The 13,034-nt window shown below is 32.3% G+C and overlaps 1 protein-coding gene across 1 annotated transcript; it reads left to right on the forward strand.

The window, feature by feature from the left end:
- Positions 1-600: 600 nt before the first annotated feature.
- LOC310942513 (tetraspanin-7-like) lies at positions 601-1,344 on the forward strand (the record flags this gene model as incomplete). The annotated part of the gene is made up of 1 exon (XM_083907913.1): positions 601-1,344. One exon carries the CDS (start codon positions 601-603, stop codon positions 1,342-1,344), a length of 744 nt encoding a protein of 247 aa, XP_083764039.1.
- Positions 1,345-13,034: the final 11,690 nt, after the last annotated feature.

Consider the following 13,034-nt stretch of genomic DNA (forward strand, 5'->3'; position numbering starts at 1 on the left):
CCGAACATCCTCGTCAGCGCCTTGACCACGCGCTTGGCCACCGGCTTGCACATGCCCATGTGCGGGACGCGGCCCTCCGGGAGGCAGAACACCGACTGCGTCACGGCCACCAGGCGCGTGATGTGCCGGCCCGTGGTCAAACCGGGGAGGTACCGGAGCGCCCCGGTCATCAGGAACACGTGCTGGATGGTGGAGATAAGGTACAGGCGAATGTGCCTCTTTTGCAGATTTAGATAGAAGTCCTCCGAGGCCGGGCTCTGCTTGTCCCCCTCTCTGTCGAGGTCATTCTTCGCGTTGAGCGTGGCCCCCTCGCCAGTGGGGTACCACATGGAGGTCGGGCATTTCCACGTCCCTACCATGAGTGAGGCCTCTTGTCTTCAGTGTCACGTTTAAAGAGTCTGTGTCGAGCTGAACCAAGTATCAGAGAGAGAGAGTGTGTCGGTTCACTGGTTGGGTTTGCGATGTTGCCTTTTGTGTGTGTGTCTGTGTGAGGTCACGCGTGGCATCAAAGGCGTAAATGACATCGGATGTGATGTAAGAGAATCGAGACGCGTATTATCTCAGAGGCAAACTTAATCGAACTTGAATCTTGATCTTAATATGCAAGCCTTAAGAAACAGAGCCATGCTGCTGCCGTCTCTGCGCTTTCACGCATACCTGAGGAACTTCCTCCTCTGCTCCAACGTCTTATTCTGTATCGTCGGCGTCATCCTGCTGGAAGTGGGGGTGTGGGGAAAGCTGATCCTGGACGCCTATTTCTACCTGGCCCCCGAGGAGAACACCAACGCGACGTACGTCCTCATCGGGACCGGGGCCGCCACGGTTGTTTTCGGACTGCTGGGTTGCTTCGCCGTGTTCCGCGGCACGCCGTGGATGCTCAAGCTCTACGCCTTCTTCTTCACCCTGGTGTTCCTGTCCGGGTTCGTGGCGGGCGTCTCGGGCTTCATCTTCAAACACGAGGTCAAGGCCATATTCGGCGCCGCCTTCGAAAACGCCGTGAAGTCCTACAGCGGCTCGGACAGCAGCGACACGGCGGTCGACGCCATTCAGAGGACTCTGAACTGCTGCGGGGTGAAGAGTTACACCGACTGGAGCGACACGGCGTACTACAAAGACAACGGCCTCCCTGCCAGCTGCTGCAAGGACAACTCCAACTGCTCACCCGAGACCTTGAAAGACCTGTACAAGGCTGAGAATGAGGTGCACAAGTTGGGCTGCTTTGAAATGATAACTCACGCGATGGAGGCCAACCTGGAAGTCATCGCAGGGATCGCCTTTAAAATCGCTTCCTTGCATCTGATTGGGATATTGCTTGCTTGCTGTTTGTCTCAACAAGCTGCATGAGAAATAGTATTAGAAAATGTGCGGGAAGCTAAAAGCTGAACGAAAAACACGGCTGAAAAACCTGGAAGCTAAAAAATGTAAAAACTGGCACAATGAAAAGCTGAACTCTATCAATAGAAAAAGCACAAGTTTATAAGTTAGCATAGGTAGAAGTAGAAGTAAAATAGGGTGTAGTTGAATTAAAAAGCAGAATGAGAGCTACATAATTGAAAGTCTTGTGCTCGGGTCTTCACCAACATATGATCTATTTCTATTTGATATATATATTTATATTCCATTTAGGACGGTTGCTTCCCCGTCAAACTCAAGGCCCGTGGGCCACATCTGGCCCGTCAATGCAATTGTATTATGTCTTTCACACTTCATCAAGTTACCTGGTCAATAAAATAAATAAACAAATGAAATGTGGAATTTGTCGTCCAAAATCTGACAATTTTTTTGAAAAAATATTTTTTGGTCCAAAACTTGACAAAAACGTCATACTATACTATGTCGTCCAAAATGTGAAAAATTTTTGGAAAAACATTTTTTTGGTCCAAAACTTGACAAAAACGTAATACTATACTATGTAGTACGTCATACTATACTATGTCGTCCAAAATCTGCCAAATTTTTTGAAAAACATTTTTTTGGTCCAGAATTTGACAAAATGTCATACTGTGCCATGGAGTCCACAATGGTGCAAATTCACCGTATGTGGAGTTGTTAAATGAATCCACAGTGCCCTAATGGATAAGGCATTGGCTTTCAAAGTGGAAGGTCATGTGTTCAAATCCCTCCTGTGTCTGTGTGTAGTGTGTTGCTTAAATATGACACATTTTTTGAAAAAAAAATTCGTCCAAAATGTAAATAAAATTTCATACTATACTATGTCGTCCACCAATATGTCATACTACACTATGTCTGACCATTTTTTCAAGAGAAAGGTTTTGGTCCAAAATGTGACAAAAACGACATACTATATACTATGTCGTCCAAAATCTGAACATTTTTTTGAAAAACATTTTTTTGGTCCAAAACTTGACAAAAACGTAATACTATACTATGTAGTACGTCATACTATACTATATAGTCCAACATGTGACCATTTTTTGAAAAAAAAAATTGGTCCAAAATTTGACAAAAACTACATACTATACTATGTCGTCCAAAATCTGACCATTTTTTGAAAAATAAAATTGGTCCAAAATTTGACATAAACGACATACTATATACTATGTCGTCCAAAATCTGACCACTTTTTTGAATAAAATTTTTTTGGTCCAAAACTTGACAAAAACGTCATACTATACTATGTAGTACGTCTTACTACACAATGTCGTCCATAATGTGACCATATTTTGAAAAAAAAATTGGTCCAAAATTTGACAAAAACGACATACTATACTATGTCGTCCAAAATCTGACAATTTTTTGAAAAACATTTTTTTAGTCCAAAACTTGACAAAAAACTAATACTATACTATGTCGTCCAAAATGTGACCATTTTTTGAAAAAAAAAATTGGTCCAAAATTTGACATAAACGACATACTATACTATGTCGTCCAAAATCTGACCACTTTTTTGAATAAAAATGTTTTGGTCCAAAACTTGACAAAAACGTCATACTATACTATGTAGTACGTCATACTATACTATGTCGTCCAAAATGTGACCATTTTTTAGAAACAGAAAATAGGTCCAAAATTTGACAAAAACAACATACAATACTATGTCGTCCAGAATCTGACCACTTTTTTGAATACATTTTTTTTGGTCCAAAACTTGACAAAAAACTAATACTATACTATGTCGTCCAAAATGTGACAATTTTTTGAAAAAAAAAAATTGGTCCAAAATTTGACATTAACGACATACTATACTATGTCGTCCAAAATGTGACCATTTTTTAGGAAAAAAGAAATTTGGTCCAAAATTTGACAAAAACGACATACTATACTATGTCGTCCAAAATCTGGCCATTTTTTGAAAAACTTTTTTTTGGTCCAAAATTTGACAAAAACGTAATTCTATACTATGTAGTAGGTCATACTATACTATGTCGTCCAAAATGTGACAATTTTTTGAAAAATAAAATTGGTCCAAAATTTGACATAAACGACATACTATATACTATGTCGTCCAAAATCTGACCACTTTTTTGAATAAAAATTTTTTGGTCCAAAACTTGACAAAAACGTCATACTATACTATGTAGTACGTCTTACTACACAATGTCGTCCATAATGTGACCATATTTTGAAAAAAAAATTGGTCCAAAATTTGACAAAAACGACATACTATACTATGTCGTCCAAAATCTGACAATTTTTTGAAAAACATTTTTTTAGTCCAAAACTTGACAAAAAACTAATACTATACTATGTCGTACAAAATGTGACCATTTTTTGAAAAAAAAATTGGTCCAAAATTTGACATAAACGACATACTATACTATGTCGTCCAAAATCTGACCACTTTTTTGAATAAAAATTTTTTGGTCCAAAACTTGTCAAAAACGTCATACTATACGATGTAGTACGTCATACTATACTATGTCGTCCAAAATGTGACCATTTTTTAGAAACAGAAAATAGGTCCAAAATTTGACAAAAACAACATACAATAATATGTCGTCCAGAATCTGACCACTTTTTTGAATACATTTTTTTTGGTCCAAAACTTGACAAAAAACTAATACTATACTATGTCGTCCAAAATGTGACAATTCTTTGAAAAAAAAAAATTGGTCCAAAGTTTGACATAAACGACATACTATACTATTTCGTCCAAAATGTGACCATTTTTTAGAAAAAAAAAAATTTGGTCCAAAATTTGACAAAAACGACATACTATACTATGTCGTCCAAAATCTGGCCATTTTTTGAAAAACTTTTTTTTGGTCCAAAACTTGACAAAAACGTCATTCTATACTATGTAGTAGGTCATACTATACTATGTCGTCCAAAATGTGACCATTTTTTGAAAAATAAAATTGGTCCAAAATTTGACATAAACGACATACTATATACTATGTCATCCAAAATCTGACCACTTTTTTGAATAAAATTTTTTTGGTCCAAAACTTGACAAAAACGTCATACTATACTATGTAGTACGTCTTACTACACAATGTCGTCCATAATGTGACCATATTTTGAAAAAAAAATTGGTCCAAAATTTGACAAAAACGACATACTATACTATGTCGTCCAAAATCTGGCCATTTTTTGAAAAACTTTTTTTTGGTCCAAAACTTGACAAAAACGTCATTCTATACTATGTAGTACGTCATACTATACTATATAGTCCAAAATGTGACAATTTTTTGAAAAAAAAACTTTGGTCCAAAATTTGACAAAAACGACATACGATACTATGTCGTCCAAAATGTGACCATTTTTTGAAAAATAAAATTGGTCCAAAATTTGACATAAACGACATACTATATACTATGTCGTCCAAAATCTGACCACTTTTTTGAATAAAAATTTTTTGGTCCAAAACTTGACAAAACCGTCATACTATACTATGTAGTACGTCTTACGACACTATGTCGTCCATAATGTGACCATATTTTGAAAAAAAAATTGGTCCAAAATTTGACAAAAACGACATACTATACTATGTCGTCCAAAATCTGACAATTTTTTGAAAAACATTTTTTTGCTCCAAAACTTGACAAAAAAGTAACCGTCATACTATACTATGTAGTACGTCTTACGACACTATGTCGTCCATAATGTGACCATATTTTGAAAAAAAAATTGGTCCAAAATTTGACAAAAACGACATACTATACTATGTCGTCCAAAATCTGACAATTTTTTGAAAAACATTTTTTTGCTCCAAAAAAGTAATACTATACTATGTAGTACGTCAAACTATACTATGTCGTCCAAAATGTGACCATTTTTTGAAAAAAAAAAAATTGGTCCAAAATTTGACATAAACGACATACTATACTATGTCGTCCAAAATGTGACAATTTTTTAGAAAAAAAAATTTGGTCCAAAATTTGACAAAAACGACATACTATACTATGTCGTCCAAAATCTGGCCATTTTTTGAAAAACTTTTTTTTGGTCCAAAACTTGACAAAAACGTCATTCTATACTATGTAGTACGTCATACTATACTATATAGTCCAAAATGTGACAATTTTTTGAAAAAAAAACTTTGGTCCAAAATTTGACAAAAACGACTACTATACTGTCGTCCAAAATGTGACCATTTTTTGAAAAATAAAATTGGTCCAAAATTTGACATAAACGACATACTATACTATGTCGTCCAAAATCTGACCACTTTTTTGAATACAATTTTTTTGGTCCAAAACTTGACAAAAACGTCATACTATACTATGTAGTACGTCATACTAAACTATGTCGTCCAAAATGTGACCATTTTTTAGAAACAAAAAATTGGTCCAAAATTTGACAAAAACGACATACTATACTATGTCGTCCAAAATCTGACAATTTTTTGAAAAACTTTTTTTTGGTCCAAAACTTGACAAAAACGTCATTCTATACTATGTAGTACGTCATACTATACTATATAGTCCAAAATGTGACAATTTTTTGAAAAAAAAACTTTGGTCCAAAATTTGACAAAAACGACATACTATACTATGTCGTCCAAAATGTGACCATTTTTTGAAAAATAAAATTGGTCCAAAATTTGACATAAACGACATACTATACTATGTCGTCCAAAATCTGACCACTTTTTTGAATACAATTTTTTTGGTCCAAAACTTGACAAAAACGTCATACTATACTATGTAATACGTCATACTATACTATGTCGTCCAAAATGTGACCATTTTTTAGAAACAAAAAATAGGTCCAAAATTTGACAAAAACAACATACAATACTATGTCGTCCAAAATCTGACCACTTTTTTGAATACATTTTTTTGGTCCAAAACTTGACAAAATATCATACTATACTATGTAGTATGTCTTACTACACTATGTTGTCCATAATGTGACCATATTTTGAAAAAAAAAGTTGGTCCAAAATTTGACAAAAACGACCTACTATACTATGTCGTCCAAAATCTGACAATCTTTTGAAAAACATTTTTCTGGTCCAAAACTTGACAAAAACGTCATACTATACCATGTAGTACATCCTACTATACTATATAGTCCAAAATGTGACAATTTTTTTGAAAAAAAAACATTGGTCCAAAATTTGACATAAACGACATATTATATACTATGTCGTCCAAAATCTGACCACTTTTTTGAATAAAAATGTTTTGGTCCAAAACTTGACAAAAACGTCATACTATACTATGTAGTACGTCTTACTACACTATGTCGTCCATAATGTGACCATATTTTGAAAAAAGAAATTTGGTCCAAAATTTGACAAAAACGACATACTATACTATGTCGTCCAAAATCTGGCCATTTTTTGAAAAACTTTTTTTTGGTCCAAAACTTGACAAAAACGTCATTCTATACAATGTAGTACGTCATACTATACTATATAGTCCAAAATGTGACAATTTTTTGAAAAAAAAACTTCGGTCCAAAATTTGACATAAACGACATACTATACTATGTCGTCCAAAATGTGACCATTTTTTAGAAAAAAAAATTTGGTCCAAAATTTGACAAAAACGACATACTATACTATGTCGTCCAAATTCTGGCCATTTTTTGAAAAACTTTTTTTTGGTCCAAAACTTAACGAAAACGTCATTCTATACTATGTAGTACGTCATACTATACTATATAGTCCAAAATGTGACAATTTTTGGAAAAAAAAACTTTGGTCCAAAATTTGACAAAAACGACATACTATACTATGTCGTCCAAAATGTGACCATTTTTTAAAAAACATTTTTCTGGTCCAAAACTTGACAAAAACGTCATACTATACTATGTAGTACATCCTACTATACTATATAGTCCAAAATGTGACAATTTTTTGAAAAAAAAAAATTGGTCCAAAATTTGACATAAACGACATACTATATACTATGTCGTCCAAAATCTGACCACTTTTTTGAATACAATTTTTTTGGTCCAAAACTTGACAAAAACGTCATACTATACTATGTAATACGTCATACTATACTATGTCGTCCAAAATGTGACCATTTTTTAGAAACAAAAAATAGGTCCAAAATTTGACAAAAACAACATACAATACTATGTCGTCCAAAATCTGACCACTTTTTTGAATACATTTTTTTGGTCCAAAACTTGACAAAATATCATACTATACTATGTAGTATGTCTTACTACACTATGTTGTCCATAATGTGACCATATTTTGAAAAAAAAAGTTGGTCCAAAATTTGACAAAAACGACCTACTATACTATGTCGTCCAAAATCTGACAATCTTTTGAAAAACATTTTTCTGGTCCAAAACTTGACAAAAACGTCATACTATACCATGTAGTACATCCTACTATACTATATAGTCCAAAATGTGACAATTTTTTTGAAAAAAAAACCATTGGTCCAAAATTTGACATAAACGACATATTATATACTATGTCGTCCAAAATCTGACCACTTTTTTGAATAAAAATGTTTTGGTCCAAAACTTGACAAAAACGTCATACTATACTATGTAGTACGTCTTACTACACTATGTCGTCCATAATGTGACCATATTTTGAAAAAAGAAATTTGGTCCAAAATTTGACAAAAACGACATACTATACTATGTCGTCCAAAATCTGGCCATTTTTTGAAAAACTTTTTTTTGGTCCAAAACTTGACAAAAACGTCATTCTATACAATGTAGTACGTCATACTATACTATATAGTCCAAAATGTGACAATTTTTTGAAAAAAAAACTTCGGTCCAAAATTTGACATAAACGACATACTATACTATGTCGTCCAAAATGTGACCATTTTTTAGAAAAAAAAATTTGGTCCAAAATTTGACAAAAACGACATACTATACTATGTCGTCCAAATTCTGGCCATTTTTTGAAAAACTTTTTTTTGGTCCAAAACTTAACGAAAACGTCATTCTATACTATGTAGTACGTCATACTATACTATATAGTCCAAAATGTGACAATTTTTGGAAAAAAAAACTTTGGTCCAAAATTTGACAAAAACGACATACTATACTATGTCGTCCAAAATGTGACCATTTTTTAAAAAACATTTTTCTGGTCCAAAACTTGACAAAAACGTCATACTATACTATGTAGTACATCCTACTATACTATATAGTCCAAAATGTGACAATTTTTTGAAAAAAAAAAATTGGTCCAAAATTTGACATAAACGACATACTATATACTATGTCGTCCAAAATCTGACCACTTTTTTGAATAAAAATGTTTTGGTCCAAAACTTGACAAAAACGTCATACTATACTATGTAGTACGTCTTACTACACTATGTCGTCCATAATGTGACCATATTTTGAAAAAAACAATTGGTCCAAAATTTGACAAAAACGACATACTATACTATGTCGTCCAAAATCTGACAATTTTTTGAAAAACATTTTTTTGGTCCAAAACTTGACTAAAAAGTAATACTATACTATGTAGTACGTCAAACTATACTATGTCGTCCAAAATGTGACCATTTTTTGAAAAAAAAAAATTGGTTCAAAATTTGACATAAACGACATACTATACTATGTCGTCGAAAATGTGACCATTTTTTAGAAAAAAGAAATTTGGTCCAAAATTTGACAAAAACGACATACTATACTATGTCGTCCAAAATCTGGCCATTTTTTGAAAAACTTTTTTTTGGTCCAAAACTTGACAAAAACGTCATTCTATACTATGTAGTACGTCATACTATACTATATAGTCCAAAATGTGACAATTTTTTGAAAAAAAAACTTTGGTCCAAAATTTGACAAAAACGACATACTATACTATGTCGTCCAAAATGTGACCATTTTTTGAAAAATAAAATTGGTCCAAAATTTGACATAAACGACATACTATACTATGTCGTCCAAAATCTGACCACTTTTTTGAATAAAAATTTTTTGGTCCAAAACTTGACAAAACCGTCATACTATACTATGTAGTACGTCTTACTACACTATGTCGTCCATAATGTGACCATATTTTGAAAAAAAAATTGGTCCAAAATTTGACAAAAACGACATACTATACTATGTCGTCCAAAATCTGACAATTTTTTGAAAAACATTTTTTTGGTCCAAAACTTGACAAAAAAGTAATACTATACTATGTAGTACGTCAAACTATACTATGTCGTCCAAAATGTGACCATTTTTTGAAAAAAAAAAAATTGGTCCAAAATTTGACATAAACGACATACTATACTATGTCGTCCAAAATGTGACCATTTTTTAGAAAAAAAAATTTGGTCCAAAATTTGACAAAAACGACATACTATACTATGTCGTCCAAATTCTGGCCATTTTTTGAAAAACTTTTTTTTGGTCCAAAACTTAACAAAAACGTCATTCTATACTATGTAGTACGTCATACTATACTATATAGTCCAAAATGTGACAATTTTTGGAAAAAAAAACTTTGGTCCAAAATTTGACAAAAACGACATACTATACTATGTCGTCCAAAATGTGACCATTTTTTGAAAAATAAAATTGGTCCAAAATTTGACATAAACGACATACTATATACTATGTCGTCCAAAATCTGACCACTTTTTTGAATAAAAAATTTTTTGGTCCAAAACTTGACAAAAACGTCATACTATACTATGTAGTACGTCTTACTACACAATGTCGTCCATAATGTGACCATATTTTGAAAAAAAAATTGGTCCAAAATTTGACAAAAACGACATACTATTCTATGTCGTCCAAAATCTGACAATTTTTTGAAAAACATTTTTTTGGTCCAAAACTTGACAAAAAACTAATACTATACTATGTCGTCCAAAATGTGACCATTTTTTGAAAAAAAAAATTGGTCCAAAATTTGACATAAACGACATACTATACTATGTCGTCCAAAATCTGACCACTTTTTTGAATAAAATTTTTTTGGTCCAAAACTTGACAAAAACGTCATACTATACTATGTAGTACGTCATACTATACTATGTCGTCCAAAATCTGACAATTTTTTGAAAAACATTTTTTTGGTCCAAAACTTGACAAAAAAGTAATACTATACTATGTAGTACGTCAAACTATACTATGTCGTCCAAAATGTGACCATTTTTTGAAAAAAAAAAAATTGGTCCAAAATTTGACATAAACGACATACTATACTATGTCGTCCAAAATGTGACCATTTTTTAGAAAAAAAAATTTGGTCCAAAATTTGACAACAACGACATACTATACTATGTCGTCCAAATTCTGGCCATTTTTTGAAAAACTTTTTTTTGGTCCAAAACTTAACAAAAACGTCATTCTATACTATGTAGTACGTCATACTATACTATATAGTCCAAAATGTGACAATTTTTGGAAAAAAAAACTTTGGTCCAAAATTTGACAAAAACGACATACTATACTATGTCGTCCAAAATGTGACCATTTTTTGAAAAATAAAATTGGTCCAAAATTTGACATAAACGACATACTGTACTATGTCGTCCAAAATCTGACCACTTTTTTGAATAAAAATTTTTTTGGTCCAAAACTTGACAAAAACGTCATACTATACTATGTAGTACGTCTTACTACACAATGTCGTCCATAATGTGACCATATTTTGAAAAAAAAATTGGTCCAAAATTTGACAAAAACGACATACTATTCTATGTCGTCCAAAATCTGACAATTTTTTGAAAAACATTTTTTTGGTCCAAAACTTGACAAAAAACTAATACTATACTATGTCGTCCAAAATGTGACCATTTTTTGAAAAAAAAAATTGGTCCAAAATTTGACATAAACGACATACTATACTATGTCGTCCAAAATCTGACCACTTTTTTGAATAAAATTTTTTTGGTCCAAAACTTGACAAAAACGTCATACTATACTATGTAGTACGTCATACTATACTATGTGTCCAAAATGTGACCATTTTTTAGAAACAAAAATTTGGTCCAAAATTTGACAAAAACAACATACAATACTATGTCGTCCAAAATCTGGCAATTTTTTTAAAAACTTTTTTTTGGTCCAAAACTTGACAAAAACGTCATACTATACTATGTAGTACGTCATACTATACTATGTTGTCCAAAATGTGACCATTTGTTAGAAACAAAAATTTGGTCCAAAATTTGGCAAAAACAACAAACTATACTATGTCGTCCAAAATCTGGCAATTTTTTGAAAAACTTTTTTTTGGTCCAAAACTTGACAAAAACGTCATGCTATACTATGTCGTCCAAAATCTGACAATTTTTTTTAAAAACAATTTTTTGGTCCAAAACTTGACAAAAAAGTAATACTATACTATGTAGTACGTCAAACTATACTATGTCGTCCAAAATGTGACCATTTTTTGAAAAAAAAAAAATTGGTCCAAAATTTGACATAAACGACATACTATACTGTCGTCCAAAATGTGACCATTTTTTAGAAAAAAAAATTTGGTCCAAAATTTGACAAAAACGACATACTATACTATGTCGTCCAAATTCTGGCCATTTTTTGAAAAACTTTTTTTTGGTCCAAAACTTAACAAAAACGTCATTCTATACTATGTAGTACGTCATACTATACTATATAGTCCAAAATGTGACAATTTTTGGAAAAAAAAACTTTGGTCCAAAATTTGACAAAAACGACATACTATACTATGTCGTCCAAAATGTGACCATTTTTTGAAAAATAAAATTGGTCCAAAATTTGACATAAACGACATACTGTACTATGTCGTCCAAAATCTGACCACTTTTTTGAATAAAAAATTTTTTGGTCCAAAACTTGACAAAAACGTCATACTATACTATGTAGTACGTCTTACTACACAATGTCGTCCATAATGTGACCATATTTTGAAAAAAAAATTGGTCCAAAATTTGACAAAAACGACATACTATTCTATGTCGTCCAAAATCTGACAATTTTTTGAAAAACATTTTTTTGGTCCAAAACTTGACAAAAAACTAATACTATACTATGTCGTCCAAAATGTGACCATTTTTTGAAAAAAAAAATTGGTCCAAAATTTGACATAAACGACATACTATACTATGTCGTCCAAAATCTGACCACTTTTTTGAATAAAATTTTTTTGGTCCAAAACTTGACAAAAACGTCATACTATACTATGTAGTACGTCATACTATACTATGTGTCCAAAATGTGACCATTTTTTAGAAACAAAAATTTGGTCCAAAATTTGACAAAAACAACATACAATACTATGTCGTCCAAAATCTGGCAATTTTTTTAAAAACTTTTTTTTGGTCCAAAACTTGACAAAAACGTCATACTATACTATGTAGTACGTCATACTATACTATGTTGTCCAAAATGTGACCATTTGTTAGAAACAAAAATTTGGTCCAAAATTTGGCAAAAACAACAAACTATACTATGTCGTCCAAAATCTGGCAATTTTTTGAAAAACTTTTTTTTGGTCCAAAACTTGACAAAAACGTCATACTATACTATGTCGTCCAAAATCTGACAAATTTTATTAAAAACAATTTTTTGGTCCAAAATCTGACAAAATGTCATACTGTGCCATGGTACAAATTCACCGTATGTGGAGTTGTTAAACGAATCCACAGTGGCCTAATGGTTAAGGCATAGGCTTTCAAAGTGGGAGGTCATGAGTTCAAATCCCT

The sequence above is a fragment of the Microchirus variegatus genome (genome assembly GCF_963457635.1).
Source record: "Microchirus variegatus genome assembly, chromosome: 1".
Classification (NCBI taxonomy): domain Eukaryota; kingdom Metazoa; phylum Chordata; class Actinopteri; order Pleuronectiformes; family Soleidae; genus Microchirus; species Microchirus variegatus.